The 23434-nt window shown below is 38.0% G+C and overlaps 1 protein-coding gene across 6 annotated transcripts in view; it reads left to right on the top strand.

The window, feature by feature from the left end:
• Nucleotides 1–23434, top strand: part of HDAC9 (histone deacetylase 9) — a 912538-nt gene that overhangs the window by 776252 nt on the left and 112852 nt on the right. For all 6 annotated transcript variants that reach the window (XM_065939945.1, XM_065939948.1, XM_065939946.1 and 3 more), the window contains one exon: nt 4501–4619. In XM_065939945.1, coding sequence (XP_065796017.1) covers nt 4501–4619 — 119 coding nt within the window. The remainder of the gene's footprint in view (nt 1–4500; nt 4620–23434) is intronic.

A 23434-nucleotide genomic window follows, 5' to 3' on the forward strand; every position in this document is an offset into this window, starting at 1 on the left:
CTCCTTGCTGTCCAAGGGACTCTCAAGAGTCTTCTCCAGCACCACAGTTTGAAGGCATCAATTTTTCAGTACTCAGCCTTTTTTATTGTCCAGCTCTCACATCCATACATGACTACTGGAAAAACTATAGCTTTGACTATATGGACCTTTGTAGGCAAAGTAATGTCTCTGCTTTTTAATATGCTGTCTAGGCTTGTCCTTGCTTCTCTTCCAAGGAGCAAGTGTCTTTTAATTTCATGGCTGCAGTTATAGTCTACAGTGATTTTGGAGCCCAAGAAAATAGTGTCTCTCACTGTTTCCACTGGATGCCATGATCTTCGTGTTTTGAATGTTGAGTTTTAGGCCAGCTTTTTCACTCTCCTCTTTGACCTTTATCAAGAGCCTCTTGAATTCCTCTTCGCTTTCTGCCATAAGGGTGGTATCATCTGCATATATGAATTTATTGATATTTTTCCCAGCAATCTTGATTCCAACCTGTGATTCATCCAGCCCAGCATTTCGCATGATGTTAAATAAATATGTAAGTTAAATAAGCAGGGTGACAATATGCAGTCTTGGTGTACTTCTTTCTTCATTTGGAACCTCTTTTTTCCAAATTTTCTGTTTTTTCGTATTTTTGGAGTGAATTCAAATATACCAGATTAATCCTGTGAAATAGAACATTTTGAAAGCTTGTATGAATTTGCAGGTCAAATTTTTACTTTTTTCTTCTAAGGTTAGAATAATTTTTTTTTTTTTTTTTTTGCAAAAATGAACATTTTTAAAAATGTTCAATGGAACGATTTGTATCTCATTCTCTTTTTTAATTTATACCTTCATTTTGATGGGGGTATTCACTACCTTCTTTCGATAGTATTTGTGGGAGATATTTTCTTTTTGTTTTGATATTTTGAATGTCTGAAATTATTATCTATTCTCAGTTTTGCATCTTGGATGTATAAGAGGTTATATATTTTTTAATTTTTTCTGTAGATTTTTCCTTCATGTGTTGATTTCCTAAATGGGTCCTTCAAGTTTCTTGCCATTTTTTTACATCTCTGTTTTGTGCTGTACTGTCTGAGAGAATTTGTCAAATTTATCTTCTAAGCAGTCTATTACACATTTTATTTGCTGTTTTTTTTAATAGCACCTTCTTTTCATTATGCACCGTCTTATGCCTTTGAGAGCAATCCAGATTTCTATAGTTATACTCTCCTCCCTCCATTGTCTCATTGTCTGAGTTCCCTTTCTTTTGTTTCTTTTGTTCATTTGTTGGCATGTGACCTTTGTTGTCTTTCATGCTAGAGACTTTCTTCACACAGTCCACCACATCTGAGAAAGGGGCACCAAAAAGATAGGCAAGAACTCTGTGTGACTGAGAGGGGCTTTTGACTGGTGAGTTTACTGAGGGAAGGCGGGGGGGGGGGGGAATCTGTCTGTTGGTCTGAGTGACTCACAGATGTCAGGCTCTCTGGGTATTTTCTCTTTGGCCAGTTTGTTTCCCACGGAAGACAGAGAAAAGTCATTTTGCTTTTTGTGGCCCCCTTTTTATAGATTTGCACTTATCTTTGAGTTTCCCCCTCTATAGATCAACTCTTATGTTTCCCATATTATTTTGGTAGCCCTTGTCTCTTATCCTATCATTTTCTTTCAAAAATATGTACATATGTATTTTATATCCAGATATTGAGAGAAGCCTTTATGAAGAAGGTAGTAAGTGAGCTGTGCCTTGAAGGATATTTATCCTCCAGTCAATCTTACAAATATAGATTGATTGGGGAGATAGAAGAGAAGTGGAAGCAACATTCCAAAGAGAAGGAAAGGAGGTGGAAAACTCTAATGCATGGTTATTGTAATGCATATGATTGAATGGACAACATTGCTTAATCATTTACCTCCATATTTTCCTCAGAGTAGTGTTTGTTAATTCTTCAAGAGATGGCAATACCAGACCACCTGACCTGCCTCTTGAGAAATCTGTATGCCAGTCAGGAAGCAACAGTTACAGCTGGATATGGAACAACAGACTGGTTTCAAATAGGGAAAGGAATACGTCGAGGCTGTATATTGTCACCCTGCTTGTTTAACTTAAATGCAGAGTACATCATGAGAAACGCTGGGCTGGATGAAGCACAGGCTGGCATCAAGATTACTGGGAGAAATATCAATAACCTCAGATATGCAGATGACACCACCCTTATGGCAGAAAGTGAAGAAGAATTAAAGAGCCTCTTGATGAAAGTGAAAGAGGAGAGTGAAAAAGTTGGCTTAAAGTTCAACATTCAGAAAACTAAGATCACGGCATCTGGTCCCATCACTTCATGGCAAATAAATGGGGAAGCAGTGGAAACAGTGAGAGACTTTATTTTGGGGGGCTCCAAAATCATTGCAAATAGTGACTGCAGCCATGAAATTGAAAGATGCTTACTCCTTGGAAGGAAAGTTATGACCAACCTAGACAGCATATTAAAAGCAGAGGATGTTACTTTGCCAACACAAGTTCATCTAGTCAAACTATGGTTTTTTCCAGTAGCCATGTATGGATGTGACAGTTGGATGATAAAGAAAGCTGAGTGCCGAAAAATTGATGCTTTTGAACTGTGGTGTTGGAGAAGACTCTTGAGAGTCCCTTGAACTGCAAGGAGATCAAGCCAGTCCATCCTAAAGGAAATCAGTCCTGAATGTTCATTGGAAGGACTGATGCTGAAGCTGAAACTCCAATACTTTGGCCACCTTATGCGAAGGACTCACTCATTGGAAAAGACCCTGATGCTGGGAAAGATTGAAGGTGGGAGGGGAAGGGGAAAACAGAGGATGAGATGGTTGGATGGCATCACCAATGTGATGGAAATGAGTTAGAGTAGGCTCCAGGAGTTGGTGATGTACAGGGAGGCCTGGCGTGCTACAGTCCATGGTGTTGCAAAGAGTAGGTCACAACTGAGCAACTGAACTAAACTGAGTGCTTCTTATCTAAGGTAGTACATAGGATTAATCAAACTAAATAGATGGAGTACCTTGAGAAAACACTCTTGATTCTTTGAGACAGTTTATTGCAACATCTAATATTCCAACATCATGTATCACATTGTTATTTCATGCATATGAAAAGTAGTTAATTCCTAACATGTGACACTTTTATGAAGATTATTGGTATTATTAGGAAGGAAAAGAACTGAATATCTCTCCTAATAATGTAGATATATTAGAGATTCTTAATTTTATTGAAGAATAAAATAACAAACTTGTGCATGATAAACAAAGTTAGATATTCATTTAGTTCCATGGATGGGCAGTTCAGATATGAGGCTTTCCAAATGTCAGTAAGACTACTGTGGAAGTCACTTGTACATTTGTCATATTGAAGACTTAAACTTTTATACTTTTATGACAATCGTAGAGTTATGAAAGACATTTAATTCCTTTTTATCTCTATGTAGGTATGTTTCAAATAAGTGTTTTTTTAAAATTTTATAACTTGAACAACTTCTTGTCTGCATGCAAAAAGATTAAAGTATAAAACTAATATGTAGTTATTGTGAAAAAAAGATCTGGAAATTTGCACATTTAAAAAAGATGAATGTAATTGTGCCACTATTCAAGGATAGCTGTTTTAATATTTGGTTTAGTTATTTCTCCCAAACATACAAAAGAGAACTTACTGCTTTTTAAATTCAGTGTAGGGTGAACTAGTCCCATTTCATTTCATTAAATAGTCTTTGAAAATTTGGATTTAAATGGTGGCACACTCATTGTGAAGCCTGCATTAAAAACCTATTGGGTTTTATAAAGCCCAGTAGCATCCACTAGTCACTGGTTCTCAATCCAGCTTGAGGAGGAAGGGGTGAGGGAGGCTGGGGAGGTGAGGAGGTGAGTGCTCAGGTGTCCAAGTGAGGCCAGCAGGGGTGGCAGTCAGAGGTGAGGCAGCCGCATTCCTTGTGTCTCTGACCTTGTACTCGCTTAACATTATAGTCTGGATCCTATTAAAGGAATTTTGTGTTTTTCCTTTGCGAGAGTCACCCCCTACCACGACAAATATTTAAAAATGTTTCTTAAAAAAAGTTGGAAAAGCAGCTTTTTCCCCAAAGAAATTTATAGTTCAAATTTACACCAAGTTCTGACTAACTGGAGCAAGCCAGCTTTTCACTAAAGCTTTGCCTTTCCTCTGTAAAACATTAGTCACTCCCTTGGAAGAAGCAGTTTTTTTTAAAGGCAGTGGGATAAAACAGCCACAGATGTTCATGTAATATGACGGGCTTTAGATTGTACCTGCAAGCATTTTTTTTTTTTTTTAATTCGGAGAAAAAGATGAAAGAAAAAAAACTGAATTGGGACACTAAAATAACAGTGATTGATTCAGTATTAAGGAAATGATAAGTTTTTGATCCACTCAAATAGTGTTTTTTTTTCCCCTTTTCTTTATTCTTAGGAAGTTCTTGAGATTGTGCCAAATCATTTTCACTGCACAATTTTTGAAGGTATTTGCCATTCCCATGTGTAACCGGTTGCCTTTTTACTGTGCAGAACTGTAGTGAAGCCTGTGGCCACAGAGTTTGATCCAGACATGGTCCTGGTTTCTGCTGGATTTGATGCATTAGAAGGCCACGCCCCTCCTCTGGGAGGGTACAAAGTGACAGCAAAATGTAAGTAATATGCAGGTTTTTTTTTTTCAACATGTGAAGAGTTAACACACGTGAGACATTCAAATGATTTTAGATGATGTTTACTGCTCTGTCAGATTCACCCCTCTGTAGAAATTGGCCTTTAAGAAAACAGTTAAATCATTCCCTTTGGTGGACTTGAAGGGACATTTTAGAACCTTTAGTTTTTCAGGAATCGTGTTTTGCTATTTAAAGGCAGAAGTGATAGGGTTTCTGTTTAAAATATGTTAAATGACTTGAGAGGTCTAGAGAAGATACTGGGCTTTTGCAAGTAGATTGGAAGTCACTTTGTTTATTTCATTGCACTTTGGGTAGAAATAGCTATTTCCCAGTGTTTCTTCTCCTAAGTTTGAATACAAAAGTGAGGCTCTGTACTAGCCTATGGGTAGCACTCAGGGTCTCTACTGGTCTTCTCTTGTATTGCAAAGATTAACTTTTTGGATGTGTCCCCTAGCAACTAGACACCACATGAACAAATGAATTTTGTGTCATATTGCATTTGAATAACATGACCTAGTGAAATCTGGCTAGAAAGAGTCTTTTAGAAGAATTTCTGTGCTCTTTCCAAGTATGAAAACAGGGCATATGTATAGTCCACACATGCAAATATGTGCTGGCACTATGTTAAAGAAAAAAAAGATGAAGGAATAATGTAAAATAAGTAAAATTACACCAAGAATAGTACTCGCTATTGTGTATTTTAGTGGGAGTTGAAAAGAAATCAAAAACAACCCAAGTAATTTTAAGTGAGAGAGATGAGTTTGGAACAAACGTGTTTTATTAATTTGTAAAGAACCAAAGAACCAGTATTATGCCAGCCTTTGTTTTAAGTTGGCATCTCATGTGATGGAGTTTTCTGCATTTTAATTCTTCCAGTAACATTGTTAGGTAGTAGCTATTTTTAACATCTGTTATTTACTCAGTATTCTTGGTGCTTTGTTGTCTATTGAAAATAGAAGAGGGAACTCTGCAAATACAAATGAAGCATAATTCACAATTGTGGTAACACTGAACAAGGGAGGTGTTTGGTCACATCAGATATCTTTATTATCCTTTTTCTTTGTGAAGTTCCACTCACAAGGAGGTTAGTCTTTTCACTGCAGATAAACCTCATTTGGGTCAAGACTGGTGAATAGTTTAGTCTAAATAAAGGGGGAAAATGCTTGTACCCTAGATTGAGATAAACCCAAACAATAGAAAACACGTGGAACAAAGACAGAAATCTAGAAAAAGTATCCTTTGCCATTAAATCCAAGAGTCTCCTTCAGAACTAGGAATGTCTGTTCTTGGGTCTTTCTCCCTGCCAACAGGAAAAGTTGTAGCAAGTTCGAACTAGCTGGAAGGAACTAATCTTTTTGTTTGCTTGTTTATCTGTTCATTTTTTGCCAAGTCACATTCAAACTCAAATCTCATATGTCATCTTGGAAGTTTCTACCTGTTGTTAGCTTTAGTGCAGTGCACCAGGACCTTCATTATATCATGTTTCTTTGTCACTTGGCGGGGAAGCTCTTTGTTGTTCTCTTTCCCAGAAGTTTATCTATAATTTCTCCAGTCCCTTCACTCCCACCCCTCGTTATCTATTTCTTCTCTGCTTTATCTTTTCTATTCAACAGACCATTACTTCATTACTAGGTGACTTGTTTCCTAAGAAATACAGACAGACACTAATTTTAAATGTTTTAATAATTCACCCTTTGTTGAGTATTCACAGTTTAACAAGGAAAAGATATACAGTTAGGGAAGGAAATCTCAGAACCCAAAGAGGCTTTCTAGAACAGCTTACATATTTCGTAGATGAGAAAACAAACTTATTTTGCCATCTGAAATAATTGGGGTTAAAACACAAGTACTTACCCTGAATTTGTAGTTAGATGAAATTATATAAGCTTTTACCAGACATTGTCAAAAAAGAAAAATGTTTCATAAAATGCATAGAGAATAGAGAAGTTGGGTGCACACTACAGAGGGCATTTTGGTGCCCAAACCCTTAACTTCACAATCAATCAGCAACTGATAATGACAGTCCCATGCTACCTAAATGAAAAATAGCAGAACCTCATAAGCAGCTGTCTGTATAGATCAGCTCATGCATGCCTGAGTTTGCCAGCTGTATTTTCTAGAGAAGCTGCCATATTGACTGTGTACAGGCTAGAATTCCTGGACCACTGTATAGTTATTCCCCAAGTAGTTCACATGTAGTCATTTTTTCTTTCTAACCACCCAGCAGATGCATTTATGTTGCCTTGGTTTATACAACAATTAATATTGGTCCTTCACTCTCTGATACTGTAAGTCATTCTCTGTTTGAGGAGAGCCCCAAAATGAGGCTAGAAATGGACTAAAACCTAAAATAAAAAAGTAGAATTTAAAGAAGCACGTTTCCTTCCTGAAGTTTTCCCATTCCTGTAAAACTCACCCTTGCCCATAGTAGAATGTTTAAGGATCTTACGGGTGTAGTTTGGAGGATACTGGCTTGTCAGAGATGCTAAATTTTATTGTCTTAGCACATTGAATAAATCCTCTAAAACTTTTGCTTGTTAACTCTTTTATGAAAAGATAAGTCAAAATAACAAGTTCTTTTGTTTGTTCTAAAAATGTAATTAAAGTTGACTCTTGGCTAGTACTGTTATTCTTCCTTCCTGTTTTCTCCTCTCGTCTCTTTACGTATTAAGTGTTCTTTGTTGTGAGACTACAATACAGATATTCAGATTTATTTGTGCTAAAGTCTTAAATGAATTATCTGAATTAGTTATTTGAAATCTGTGCTTTTCTTTCAGGACCTTAACCACCAGGATTAAGGTCCAAGCTGAATGGAATAATTTTTGTATCCTGCCCTAAAGGTTACATCAAATTTTACCTTACAGTTATCAGTTTATCTTTTTAAATACTCTCATTTGGATCTTTTTGTCCTCAGTTTACAGTTTAAGAAGGTTAGTATGCCAACTGAATGCCTTGTTAAATTGAATGAAATAATTGGTTCACCGTATTGCAGCACCCCCTGGCTCTTTAACAGTGCGTGTGTGCGTGCTAAGTGGCTTCAATTCTGTCTGACTGCAACCGCATGGACTGTAGCGCACCAGGTGCCTCTGTCCAGGGGATTCTCTAGGCAAGAATACTGGAGTGGCTTGCCTTGCTCTTCTCCAAGGGAATCTTCCCAACCCAGGGATCAAACCCACATCTCTTTATGTCTCCTGAGTTATTTACCACTCAATGGCACCTGGGAAACCCAGCTTAACAGTGTTGTCACCATTAAAAAAAAAAAAAAAATCATTCTTTAGTTCAGATTCACTTTACAACAAAACAGATTTTTCTTTCTTTTCAATGCGTCTGTGTATTATCTGTTTTCCATGGCTTCAGGTAGTCAACTCATAGTAACAATTTGCTTTTATCATGTAGTAAGAACTTTCCCTTTGGAATAATGCAAAAAGCATTGCGAGTTGATAGCCATATGTGATTTTTTTTTAAGTTTATGTTATAAACATAAATAGTTTTGTAGTCCTTGAGATACAGACCATTCCCTTGGAAAATACGCATGTGTTTTTTTGGACAACTGAAGAGTAGGTAAGAATAACATATCTTAAAATTTTGAATTACCATCTTCTCCTTGATAGACTATTTTATCCTATCCTCTTACTCCTTTTTTAATTTTTTCTTGTATGAGGGTCTTTCATGGTGGTACACTGTTGTGGGGCAGATGCCTGTCTAAATGAATTGGTACTAACAATGGTCACTTATTCAATATTTCCTTTAATAGAATTATTATCAAAAATGATGTAATATTAAATGGAGAAATAATGGTTTTCTTAATATTTCACCTTGGGTAGGATCACTTGAATATTAATACCTACTAGAATTTAAATGGTAAGAAAACTCATTTCATCTCTTCTCAGAAAAATAGGACAGTGGGAGAATGAATCCTTTAAATAATAAACCTAAAATAAGTGTAAAGAACTGTGGGAGAGTGCAGGAGAGTTTGTTGAGGGGTCAGAGGACCTGTGTTTAAATCTCAGCTTGGTTCCTCACTAATTTTGTAAGCAAGTTAGTTTCTTAATCAGCAAAAAAAGTGGAAGAATAGGGAGATAAGTAATAATTATGCCTATAATATAAGGAATAAATGATTAAAGCTTATGAGATAATGGTTTTGAATTTTATTGCTCATATCATTTCAACAATTATAAACACTCAACAAAAGTCTGAGATTTTAGATGAAGTATTTGAACACAAAATACATAACATAAATATAAGAAGAATTTTGTACTCTTATTTGAACAAAATGGTCAGAATGGTCGGAGGTCCTCGAAAGCTATGCAGGATTCTAGATGAATAAAAAGCGTATGTCCCTTCAATGAAAAGTCAAGTTAGGAAGAGAAGTGCCTCCATCACACATTTCCATGTCCATATGCATTGTCACATGGGAATAAGTTGGAAGCAATTGGAATGAATTACAGTGTTTCTTTTTTTATTGAGGCATCATTATTTTGTGATGAAGAGTCCTCAGGTCCTGACTTCCTAGAAATTGTGCAGTTTGTCTTGGTATATTGAGGTGTGCTTGGATTATGACATTATTAGCATGCTGATGTGGAATAAACTATCCAGTGGAGCCTTTTTAGCAAGTAAACTATCTGAAAAACAGTTAAAAATCAGACAATAAACAGAACTTCTGAAAATCAAAAATAAACGCAGAAGTTCCACTTATAAATGCTTTCTTAACGTGCTTTCTTACCCTTAGTGAAATTCTGTTTCATTCTTTGCATATATAACCAGCATCTCATCCTTTGCCGAACTCTTCTTTTGCCTTCAGTCTTTTTCAGCATTGGGATCTAGGATAAGATGATTAGATAGCATCACTGAGTCAATGGACATGAGTTTGAGCAAACTCTGGGAGATAGTGAAGGATAAGGAAGCCTGGCATGCTGCAGTCATTGGGTCACAAGGAGTCGTACACGACTTAGTGACAGAACAAAAACAAATTAATTAGTGTACTTGATTAATTTTCCAACTGCAGCAGATTTAAACAATAGTTAGGAAGTGGAGGTAGATGAATGAATGATGGGCATGTTTCTGTCTCAGAGGATATTATTTCTTAAATTTGAGTCTGCAAGCTTCCCAGAAATGTGTGGATAGAATTCATGGTGCTCATGAACTTGGATGGAAAGAAAATTACATGATTTTTACTAATCTTGCCCCTTATTATCAATGGCTATATGAATTTAGGAATGTATTTTCTCCCACTGTAAATGTAGGCACAAACCATAGCTATATCATTAAAATGGGTACCCTGGTCACCAGTAGAAATGATAGCTATTTTCATATCACTTTACTGTTGTGTAGATCTATCTAAAGATCCGTTACTCTCATCATTACGGTATATATATTAGACCTGTTGCTCCGTTAGTTCTCTGATTCAGTAATATGGAAGTAAATGTATTGTACCATGGCTATCCTCCATATTTTGGAGCTCTTTTCTGTAGTACTTTATTTTGTTATCTGTGTACTTACTGTGTACATTTTAAAACATTCTGAGAAGGGGTTAATAGGATTCACTTCAAATACACTTTCCTTCTCTCTCTCTGAAGCAAAGAGAATAGTTTTTCTCTTTGCTGATTTGCTTCTCACATTATACCTGACATAATTATTTTGTTATATATTACTGAACTTTGAGGGAAACAATAAAAAAATGAATGTTCAGTTTTTCCAAAGATTTTTTATCTGTAAAACAAGCCACAGCTATGTCTTGCAGTGCAAGCTAATCTTCATATCTTGTAACTGGAAGTTACACCAACACTGTGGACGGTTAATAAACTTCACATCAAGTATTCATACATTGCTGTGTCATCATTTTACAATAAACTAGAGTAAGCTGAGAAATCAGAAATTTTGGTTAAAATCATGCAATCATTCTTTTTCTTTATTTACAGTTATTTAAAAGATGAATAATACAGAGAAGTATATAATAGACTTTATTATTTCCACTATTTATAATTGGCAGCAACTAAATATTTTATTATATTTGCTGCAAGTCTTTTGTTTATAAAAGAAATAAAAATGGCAGATGAGTGCAGATTCCACTTTAATCACTGAGTCACTGTCTCTAAGACTTATTCCCATTCCCTTCTTAACCACTGTCCTAATTTGTGTACTTCCCAGTATATACACACCCTGTACAGTATTATTTTAGTGAGTGTGGTTTTTAATGTACTGTATATAGCAAAAGGTAAGTGTTAACGCATTCTGTATGTATAGTTTAAGGACATAGCTTTCTTCCACTTTTAATATCTTTGAGACTTGTTCATGAATATTCACATATCCTTTTAATTTTTCCATACTGGGCCATTGTGGACTTATCCCATAGTATACATTATCTATCCTCCTACAGTAGACCTTTATGTTTCCAGGTTTTCACTGTTGAGAACAGTGTTGAAGTGAACGTCTTTCCACAAGTCTCTTGCTGCCTAGATGCCCTCTTACCAGACTTTTTTAGTTAGTGTACACTCCTGTCTCTTTTTCATTGTGATACACTTAAAAACATGGAACTGAAGATGGAAAGGATGCCTTCTACTTTCCATGACTGTTCCCCAAACCTCAGTCCACATTCTGGCTTCTCACACAAGCACATTCACCCACACAACTCACCTTTCGTCTTTTCTATACCGTTCTATTCTCTGTACATACACACCATAAAGAGGGTATTGTTTGGTACTAAAATTCATCAAGTATAATCCAAACTGTAAGGAAAAAAGGGCTAGAAATCATGTGATAGATAAAACAATATTATTTTAAGGTGTTTTCAAAGCAGCGCTTTGGGAATTAAATTTATATCAAAACGATGATTTTTCTCCTCAAACTCCCATCTCACCAGCCGTGCTGTGGGCGACTGTGGGGCGCACCATGCCTCTGAGGCTGAAAGCACAGGCTGGTCATCTAGTAGGCAAGCCGTAATTCTGGCCTGGGCCGTTAGAAAGACCACAGGAATGTCATTTCAACTTCTCGAAGATTGCTTCCTTAACTGGAAAGGAAACATTAATTTCAGCCTGGCAGTGTTGTTGTTATTGATGATAGAATAATGTATCTGCTGGAAATCATTAGGTGTTTACTCTGTGCTAGGCACTGTTCTCAATACTTCCCTGCATTTTCTCTTTTCATTTTTATGATTAAGTGAGATAATATATATGAAGCACTTTTTTGTGGCCTCTAATCATTAAAGAGGATTTAACAGCCATGTAAACTTCCAAATTAAAAAAAAAGTGACAGAAAAATTAAATGATTTGTTCAAAGTCACAGAGCTGAGGAGTAACAAAACCACAGCTTGATCTCATGTATTTTAACTTCCAACTCAACATATTTTCCACTTGGCTCAATGGGTTATTTAAAATATCCCAGATAAATAAGTAGAGTTTTTAATTAGTGTAGAACCTTATTCTGAATTGTGAAAGTACTGAAAAATGAAAAGGAACTTCACCCAGCAAAACATTTCTTATTCAAATAAAATTGTCCAAGTCAAAAAAGTAAGCAGAGGTCTTCTAACATGTGAGAGCTTACCATTTTGCAGACCATGTGTACTATTTTTTCAGGGAACTTTCCATGCAGGAACTAGTCAGAAACTTATTTTTGTCTTCAGCTCAGAATTTCTGCATACCAGTACGTCTCTTTGTTGTGTTCTTAAGCAAGTACATTGCCCCCTGCAAAGATAGAAGGGAACAGATTTACAGGACATTTATATTCAGAAATGTCTTCCGCAACAGAGTTTCCTTGTATATATCTAACAATTCGCATAAAGAAGCAACATCACTAATTAAGAAGGGGAAATGTCAGCATTAAAACATTACAAAACTTAGATTTGGGAATGATTTCACTTCTAAATGGCAAGCAAAAGATTTTTCAGTGAAGGCTCCATGTTTTACTGCTTCCCTGCCTTCATTTTCTCACTCAATTGCCTGTTTCCTTACACCACATGACAACTCAGATACCAAATTGTAGAAGAATATTTTCCATCTGCAGTGCTTAGTTACTGATGTCATGAAATAGTCCTTAGGCCAGGATGACTACCGCTTAACTTTGAAGAACAAAATTACTATAACTGTACCGTAACTGGGGCCAGATCAACCTTGCCTTTGAAAATAAAATACATACATCCTGAAGACAGATGTCAGCTGCAACTGTACAATAAAATGCATACTATATTTCATTGATACCTTTTCATACTTTAACATATGTCAATTGGAAGGCCTCTTGCATTTGTTGACACTTCCTTGTTGGGTTGGCAGTGTTTTTTTTCTAATTTAATAGTGGTTATAAAAACACCTCTCTCATGGGCTGGAGAATTATTACCATCTAGTACCATGGTTTATGAGATAGCAGGCACCAGCATGCCTGGGGTACTTAGGTGTGCTAGGCCCCACTCCTAGAATTTTGGATTCATTAGGTCTAGAGCAGGGCCTGCAGTTTGCATTTCCAAGAGGGTCTGATGATGCTGATACTCCTGGTCGCTAGGGATCACACTTGAGAGCCACTGGGCTAGTCATACAAAGACAGGACTTGGAATTTGTTGATCTGTAGTGTGGGTCTAATTGGCAACCAGCTCACTTTCTTGTGATTTAATATTCTTGTCTTTCAAACAGAAATAGTACAGTTACATTTGTTTTGGCTAAACATGATACTGTGAATCAAATGAGGTAATGAATTTGAAAAGGTGCTTTGCAATATATAATACTCTAAATATGACAAGGTATCAGTAATATCATGCCCATTAAATGTGAGGATACTATTGTTTTCATACAAGTAAACATATATCATCACATATCTTTTCTTCTTCCTGACTGTTTTTCAACAGAACTTCCAGACTTTCCCTGGGTGGTACTAGGGCGTATGGCCACAGATAAGTCACCAGGAATTGTGGCAACTATCTTAACACAAGCTCTTACGGTTGTGTTATGATTAATTAGCCTCCTCTGCCCAGTATTTCCTTTGAGTAGTTTCAGAACTAGAGTTATTTCTGTGGACTTCCCCTTATTTCTTCACCTAAATTACCTACTTGTTACTCAGTAGGGTACTCTGGTAGAAAGAGTGCTATAGAAATAAGCCTTCTCTTGATTTCAGAATTTTATATACTTTCAATCAAGCAACATGAAATGTAATGAGATAGAGGTGTAAAATTTCATTCAAGTTGTTTTTAAAACCTCCCTACTTGTTTTAAAGAAGTTTCTTCATCCCTTCCCCAACCTCTCTCTGAATCTTAGTACCAGCTTGTTCCATAAGAAATTGTGTGGATCTAACTAGATTGTAAGCTCTTATTTACCTCTTCCTATCATTTCTTCAGATTTTTAATGTGTAGAATTTTTCAATCTAAGTTAGTCACTTGTATAAAATAATTAGATGTTGTTTTCATGTTGGAAGTGAAAGAGAAATGCCTCGGATTGTGAACATCAGTTTGTGAATTTCTGTTTCAACTACTGTGTGTTTCTTTAATGTTCAACCTCTATTCAGAAATGATAGGTGGAGTCAGCTATAAATGTATATATGAGGTCTTCTTTCCCTGCTGTTTTCTTCTTTTCTCTGTCTTTATAGAATTATCTATAAACTGGAGGAGCTGTTTCAGATATTATGTTACCAAATCATTGACCATTTATTGCCAGTCACTCCATTGCTTAATATTCTTTCCCTGTGAATACAGCTTGCACTTTTTATCGTTTGACCACTTTCCACTCTGTCACCCTTATCCTCCTTGGTCCTCCCCTTTGTTCATTATGCTCCAGTCTTGCAGATCTTTCCATCTCTCTCTAACTGGCCAGACTTAGGTCAGGTCTGTGTGTAGGTTAATCCTTCTGTCTGGAGCCCTCCCTCCTTTTGTATTCCTTGGCTGTTTCCTCAATTCACATATTACTCTCTCAGAGAGTTCTTCCCTGACTACTGTATTCACTCCTGTCAGCCCTTTCATCCTCTATCACTTGCCCTAATCACTGTTTGCTAAAACTGTGCAATTTGAGGCTGTTTTGTGTTGGTAACTGCTGTGTATCCTTAGGCCTAAAACATCACCTTACTCATTGTCCAAACTCAAGAAATATTTATTGACTTACATTTATTAGATGATTTTCTGTTAAAAAAAATTAAAAGACTTAATTTTAAAATATATTTAAATTCTGCAAAGTCAATCTATAATTTTTTTGAAAAGTTTGGTGCATGGGTGTATGTTCAATATATTTTTATAAGTATACATGTTGTACAATGTTTGTTACTATTTTTTAAAAAAAAGGAAGAAAATAAACAGTAACCAGCCTACCAGGCAGTATTAGATAGTGGTTCAAAAAGCAGTATTAGATAGCGGTTCAAAAAAAACAGATTCTGAAGTGTAACATTCTAGGATAAATACTTGATTTTACCACTTTTCTAATTGTGTGTGACTTTGGGCAACTTGTTTTACCTTTAGTGACATTCAGTTTTCTTATCTGTAAATGGGATTGTTTCATTAGTTTGTGGAGATTAAATGAGATAGCCAAGTTTCAATCTAAAAATTAACATTCAGTAGGCCCTCAACAAATCTTAGCCAATATTATACAGTCTTAAAATTTTCATGTGCCTTGAAAGTGCTTTGAAAGTAAGGAAAATTTACTACAATATAACACAAGAGAAAATACATATATTTGAACAATACTATTGAAATTTATCTTTGATAATACTATGATACAAGTTTTAGAATAAGACAAAATAGATAAAAAGGGTAGATGGAACTAGTGATGAAAAGACAAAGCTAAGGCTAGAGAGATCAGACTTTTATTTAGTAGTGCACTCAGGATTTAATTTATTTGGCCAACCGTTACTTAACTCTAACAGTGTAGGATAATTCAGCCAGTCTGATCTGGATTTCATAGCACGTATTTGAGCACTTAGATAACCCAGTCATCTCACTTAGAATCACTGATCTCAAATTCTAAACGTGTTGCCAGCTTGGTTCATTTATTTGCAGTTTTCTGTATATAAACTGTTTCCTCAGATGTTTTTATTTCTTTGAAAGACTTCTTCCCACAGCACTGTCCTTATGCGCAATATTTCCTTCCTGTTTTAGGGTAATCATCTAAATAAGGTTCACATAAGAGTTCCTAAAACCACTTTATTGACCAGGTAGCCAGCAGAAGGAAACATGTATTAAATGTATTAAATTTCAGTAACTGACAGGCTCATGAAGTACCTAAAGACCACAGAGAAGGGTCAGGATACTTGGGGATGGTTCCAGGAAGGTCATCTTGTTTAAGAGCTTCGTTTTATTAAGGATTGTGAGGGTTATTGGAACTTTTCCTGTTGTTTTACTCCATAGTCTCAGGGGGACTGTTTGGCACTAGGGTGCAAAATAGCATCTCAGCAGAGGGAAAGATACCCCTGCTGGCTCTTTAAGAGTAAATCATCAAGTTCCTGACTGAATAACTGCTAAGTGCCCCGCCAAAGGAATAGCCCAAGTTTGTTCTCAAGTCCACCTTCTCATTCTTTCCAGCGTGCTTGCTGCTATAGTTCTTTGTATGACTGCCTCCGGAGGTGGTGCTGAAGTATTTGGCGAGAGCAGAGTCCATTGCAGTCACTCAGTTCCAGTGAAATAGAGCACTCAAAGGTTTAGAAGTTTTATCATCTACACTTTGCCTCATCTGTCTGTCAGGTGGCAGCCCAGAGTCACCTTCCACACAGCACAGAGACATTGGTGTTACAGCAGCCTGGCAGCTCTCTCTGTGAATGCATCTGTTCCCTCTCGGGGTAAGAGGCAGAGAACATCCCGCTGTTGTGGTTTGATTTTGATGACTCCCACGTCAGAGAAGAAAAGTCTTGAGCAGAATGTTAAGTAACTTGCAACCAAAGCCAGCATTTCCACCTCCAGTTTTCCTAGGTGTGATTACTCCTTTCACTTCCAAGTAACAGTCAAGAAAAAGAGGTAAAGAATTCAGGGGACACAGAGTATATTAGAGTGGTGTATGGGAAAGTACACTAACCAGGAAGTTAGGAGACCTGTCATACCCAGACACTAAATACCTATTTAAAGAATCGATGTCTCCAGTCTTCACCTGTAAGATGAAGTATTTGAACCAACTAATCAGTTCAGTTCAGTTCAGTCACTCAGTCGTGTCCGACTCTTTGCAACCCCTTGAATCTCAGCACGCCAGGCCTCCCTGTCCATCACCAACTCCCGGAGTTTACTCAAACTCATGTTCATCAAGTCGGTGATGCCATCCAGCCATCTCATCCTCTGTCATCCCCTTCTCCTCCTGCCCCCAATCCCCTCCCAGCATCAGGGTCTTTTCTAATGAGTCAACTCTTTGAATGAGGTGGCCAAAGTATTGGAGTTTCAGCTTCAGCATCAGTCGTTCCAGTGAACACCCAGCACTGATCTCCTTCAGGATGGACTGGTTGGATCTCCTTGCAGTCCAAGGGACTCTCAAGACTCTTCTCCAACACCACAGAATGATTTCAATTTCTCTATCAGTAACAAAAGCTGCAAGCATTTTATAAGCACTTTCAATCTATAATAAGTGTATTGCATTTACTTTTTGAACCTTTATAACAACACTGTAAGATAAGCAATATTGCTGTGATGCCATTTTTATAAATGAGGACACTACAACACATACAAAAAAGATACGAAATGCCAGATTTGTGAAGTAGCTATAGCCAGGATCCACAGGTACTCTGGCCTCAGAGCTTGTCCAATCTGTTTTTCTATGTTTTCAAGGTCAGTTTCTGATAAAACAAGGAAAGGCAGGGCCAGGACATGTTTAGGACTTGCATAACCGTATGGGGTCAAGTTTATTAAGTTCACCCCTTGGCCACATTTCTCTCTTCTCTTCCTCTCTCTCCTTTATCTTTTTTTTCTGGAAGATCACTTTGGGTATTGAAAACATAAAATTCCCCAACATTGACGGAACAGAAACAGGTAAACCTGGGTCCCTGTGTATCTGTTCTTTCATGATGCTTTATTAAAAGATAAGTAAAGGAGCAGTACAAAGTGGGGAAAAGATATTTATTGCACAGAAACAAATTCAGAGGGCTAGGGAAAGTGTATTTGATTTTCTCCCAGACATATAATAATGTTAAATTTTTCCCATGTAAGATTGATGAAGCTTCTTTCTTGGTAGAGAGATGAAATTTACATTCTAAGAATAAGTACTATTGAGTTTAAGGAGATTAAATTTATGTCTAATCTTTTTTTTTTTTCTCCTGGTATGTTACTTGCTGCTTCTCAGATATGGCCTTTCTCAACTTATTGAGAGTTGAGACTTTATCTCACCTGAGTGTTGAGAACCTACATGGGGTTTCAATTAGGTGAAAATGTTGAGAGATAAAAAGTAACTCTAAGTACTTTTGTCATCAGAGCAGTGACAGTAGGCAGAGATAGGTACATATAGGACTCTCTCACTGTGTCCTTCCCCTTCTTTTCACACTGGTAGTGATGGTGGTGTCACAAGAGAGAGAGAAAGCTACAGACTCTAAACAACAGGTGTTTATCTGCAAAACCAAGTCACTGAGGATGACCCTCCATTGTTATACAGTTTATGCTTTGCACAGAGGGTTACAGTGGGAGCTAAACTGTATAACCTATGTTCCCTTCATCAAATACAGTGGCCAGGGTCATTGTTTAACCAGGAAAATGAAACCAGAAGGAAAAAAAAAACTGCATAATTCATTCAACAGATGCGTGTTGGACACTGACTGTGTCCTGGGATTGTATTGATCTGAAGGACTCAGAACTCCTGAGCTCATGCACGTTATGCATCCAAGCTGAGCTGTCTAGTGGATGTCCACTGGATGCACGTGATAGTTTAACCAAACTCTATATTTTAGTGTTCAATAGCCACACATAGCTGGCAGCTGCCATACTGGATGGCATTAATACAGAACATTTGTATCATCATGGAAAGTTCTTTTGGAGAGCATTTACTAAAGACTAGGCAAAATAAGTAAAGATATAATACATTCGGAGTTGATATGCTACTAATAGAATTTAAGTAGGGGAAGGATCAGATTATCCTGGGAGAAGTGAGACTTGGAGTTTTAAAGAGGATGATCAGAGATGGCCTCATTCATAAATGACATTTGCATGAAAACCCAAAGGTAATGGGGCAGCAAGCTATGAGATCATTCTAGGCCCAAGGCCAGACAGGGCAAAGGCTCTGAGGCAGAGGTTCATTGGCGTGCTCACAGAGAAGGGAGCAAGGGGTACTGAGGCAGAGTGATCAAGGGAGAAGGAAGGTGGAAGTGGGGAGGAATGGTTCTACCCTGACTTATTTTAAAGGTAGGTGAACTGAACTTGCTGATAGAGTAAGTGAGAGGTGAGGGTAGGGGAGCTAGCATAGCTCCAAGTTCTCAGGTGTGGACAACAGATAGAAAGGAATTGATGTTAACTGAAATGAGGAAGGTCATTGAAGTGGGTTTGAACCAATGACCAGGTCTTCAGCTCTGCACGCATTAGATCTGACATGTTTCTTAGACATCTGAGTAGAGCTGTCTGCGAGGCAAAGGGCTGTATGCGCTTTGAATTCAGGATAGAAGTCAGAACTAAAGATATAAATGTGGTTTCTATCAGCTTGTTGATGGTATATGAGCCCAGATGAAATCACCTCGGGGCAAGTGTAGGGAAGTTGAGAAGATATCTAAAGACTGAAACTTGGAATGCTCCAGCATACAACATCAGAGTCGTTAGGAGGAGCCAGGTGAGATTGATTGATTTTCACTAGCAAAGTGTAGTGTTCAGGAACCCAAGTGAAGTCAGTGGTTCTAAGAGGAAAGCATAATCAGCTCTGTGAAATGTTGCCAATGGGGCAGGTAAAATAAGAACTGGTCCCTAAACTCTGTGATAGAGAGGATGCTACTGACCTTGTCAATAAGGGGTTTGATGAGTTAAAAGCCTGTTTAGAGAAAAATTGGAGGAGTTGAAGACTGCGTGTATAGACTTTTCAGGCTCCCAGGTGGTGCTAGTGGTAAAGAACCCACCTGCCAATGCTGGAAATGCAGGAGACCTGGGTTCGATCCCCGAGTTGGGAAGATCATGGAGTAAGAAATGGCACGCCACTCCAGTATTCTTCCCTGGAGAATTCCATGGACAGAAGAACCTGGGAGCCTACAGTCCACAGGATTGCAAAGAGTTGGTCGTGACTGAGCAACTCCCTCCCCACAGATTCCTCATCTTTTGAGGAATTTTGCCCTGAAGAGGATCAGAATAATGGAGCAGTAGGTGGTTCAGTTCAGTGCAGTCCCTCAGTCGTGTCCGACTCTTTGCAAGCCCATGAACTGCAGCACGCCAGGCCTCCCTGTCCATCACCAACTCCCGGAGTCCACCCAAACCCATGTCCATTTAGTCGGTGATGCCATCCAACCATCTCATCCTCTGTCGTCCCCTTCTCCTCCTGTCCTCAATGTTTCCCAGCATCAGGGTCTTTTCAAATGAGTCAGCTCTTCACATCAGGTGAAAGAGGAGATAAATGAGCCTTTAAAGATATAATATTAGTAAAATAACAGCATGTTTATATGATCAGCTAGGATTGAACTAGTACAAGTTGAAACATTGATACTGTTATAGAAAAGGGAGTGAATTAATTTCTGGGGAAATTCCCTTGAAGTTAAGAAGGGAGAGAGATCTTAGATATATGGACAGCTTGCCCACAGTAATAGTTAGAAAAGCAGAGCATATGGGTCCAGATGTTGACAGGTGCCTGGATGTAGTGGTAGATTTATGAAGTGTTCTCCTGTTTGACTTCTTCCTCAATGAAATAGGAACCAAGGTCATCTCTGAGAATGAGAGTGGGGGAAGGGGCGAGAATTTTGGAGGTTTAAAAATTGGAGAGAAGATAAGACATAAGTAGCTAGGAAAGTAAAAAGGAAATCTACTAGCAGAAGATGACATGGAACAAGTCTAAGGGCCCACACAATTTTCACAGACATTGCTTCAAAGTGAGCCAGTTCAGCATAACTGTGTCTTTTTTACCAGCTACATTGAGCAGTAGAGTTTAATCAAAGCTGAATTAGAGTGAAAGAGGCAAGGAAGTGATTATGTTATGTACTATGAACTTTCAACCAGTTAAAGGAGGGAAATGAGTGTAAGAGAAATGAAAAATTGATAGGATCAATGAATAGCAAATCTCAAAATTACTGCAGTTGTTGTAATAGTGCGAGTAAACTGAAAAGATAGACGATGATGACAAGAAAGGAGAATGCTTAGAATTGATATTAGAGAAGGATTCTAATTATTGTTGAATAAGAGACCTGGGCATAATCATGACTGATTCACTAAATCCTATTCTGGGAACATTTCATGCAAAGATGGATTCAATAAAGGACAGAAATGGTATGAACCTAACAGAAGCAGAAGATATTAAGAAGAGGTGGCAAGAATACACAGAAGAACTGTACAAAACAGATCTTCATGACCCAGATATTCACGATGGTGTGATCACTCACCTAGAGCCAGACATCCTCAAATGTGAAGTCAAATGGGCCTTAGGAAGCATCACTACGAATAAAGCTAGTGGAGGTGATGGAATTCCAGTTGAGCAATTCAAATGCTAAGAGATGATACTGTGAAAGTGCTGCACTCAATTTGCCAGCAAATTTGGAAAACTCAGCAGTGGCCCCAGGACTGGAAAAGGTCAGTTTTCATTCCAATCCCAAAGAAAGGCAGTGCCAAAGAATGCTCAAACTACCGCACAATTGCACTCATATCACACTCTAGTAAAGTAATGCTCAAGATTCTCCAAGCCAGGCTTCAGCAATACGTGAACTGTGAACTTCCAGATGCTCAAACTGGATTTAGAAAAGGCAGAGGAACCAGAGATCAAATTGCCGATATCCGCTGGATCATTGAAAAAGCAAGAGAATTCCAGAAAAACATCTATTTCTGCTTTATTCAGTATGCCAGAGCCTTTGACTATGTGGATCACAATAAACTGTGGAAAATTCTGAAAGAGATGGAATACCAGACCACCTGACCTGCCTCTTGAGAAACCTGTATGCAGGTCAGGAAGCAACAGTTAGAACTGGACATGGAACAAAAGACTGATTCCAAATCAGGAAAGGAGTATGTCAAGGCTGTATATTGTCACCCTGCTTATTTAACTTATATGCAGAGTACATCATGTGAAATGTCAGGCTGGAAGAAGCACAAGCTGGAATCAAGATTGTCGGGAGAAATATCAATAACCTTAGAAATGCAGATGACATCACCCTTATGGCAGAAAGTGAAGAGAAACTAAAAAGCCTCTTGATGAAAGTGAAAGAGGAGAGCGAAAAAGTTGGCTTAAAGCTCAACATTCAGAAAACTAAGATCCTGGCATCTGGTCCCATCACTTCATGGCAAATAGATAGGGAAACAGTGGAAACAGTGTCAGGCTTTATTTTTTTGGCCCCCAAATCACTACAGATGGTGATTGCAGCCATGAAATTAAAAGATGCTTACTCCTTGGAAGGAAAGTTATGACCAACCTACATAGCATATTAAAAAGCAGAGACATTGCTTTGCCAACAAAGGTCCATCTAGTCAAGGCTATGGTTTTTCCAGTGGTCATGTATGGATGTGAGAGTTGGACTGTGAAGAAAGCTGAGCAGTGAAGAATTGATGCTTTTGAACTGTGGTGTTGGAGAAGACTCTTGAGAGTCCCTTGGACTGCAGGGAGATCCAACCAGTCCATCCTAAAGCAGATCAGTCCTGGTTGTTCATTGGAAGGACTGATGCTGAAGCTGAAACTCCAATACTTTGGCCACCTCATGTGAAGAGTTGACTCATTGGAAAAGACCCTGATGCTGGGAGGGGTTGGGGGTAGGAGGAGAAGGGGATGACAGAGGATGAGATGGCTGGATGGCATCACCCACTTGATGGACATGAGTTTGAGTAGACTCCGAGAGTTTGTGATAGACAGGGCGGCCTGGTGTGCTGTGGTTCGTGGGGTCGCAAAGAGTTGAACACAACTGAGCCACTTAACTGAACTGAAAGATTAGTCTCACAAGGAGTTACTTTAAATTTTTATTTTTTTAAAATCTTTATTAGATAAATATATGTTTTGTCTAAATTAGAGTATTAATCTTTTTAGAAAAGAGGAAAATTTTGATAAATTACATCAGTTGATGCTTAAATTTAAACATCAGAAATAAGAGTGTAATATGTTTCCTCAGATAGCATCAGATGGATGTCCGGCCTATTCTTTTGTGAGGAAGGACAGTGAAGTGTTGGTGTTGCATATGATCAGAATAAGTTAGGTTTCCCAGGTGGCTCAGTGATAAAGAATCCACCTGCCAATGCAGGAGATGTGGGTTTGATCCCTGGATTGGAAAGATCCCCTGGAGTAGGAAATGGCAACCCACTCTAGTATTCTTGCCTGGGAAATCCCATGGACAGAGGAGCCTGGTGGGATACAGCCCATGGGGTCACAGAAGAGATAGGTGTGACCTGGTGACTAAACAAGAACAGCAGAATAAGCTTCTTGTTCCATTCAAGTTTCTAAGAATCTTCTGAACAGGAACTTCAGATACAAGCCAAGTAATAATAAGCATAATTTAATTATTCTTAGCCACCTTCTTTATGAAAATATTTCTGAAAGAGAGAAATGGCAGTGTCCTAGGTGTGTATTCTGTACCTCTTGACTACACAACCATAAAAGAGACTATATCAGCAAAACCTCAAAAAAGAACAGGTTGCTGTTAAGTGTCTCAGTTATGTCCAACTATTTGTGACCCCGTCGACTGCAGCACACCAGTCTTCCCTGTCCTTAACCATCTCCTGGAGCTTGCTCAAACTCAGTCCATTGTGTCGGTGATGCCATCCAACCACCTCATCC

This window comes from Muntiacus reevesi, chromosome 6, assembly GCF_963930625.1.
Source record: "Muntiacus reevesi chromosome 6, mMunRee1.1, whole genome shotgun sequence".
Taxonomy (NCBI): Eukaryota; Metazoa; Chordata; class Mammalia; order Artiodactyla; family Cervidae; genus Muntiacus; species Muntiacus reevesi.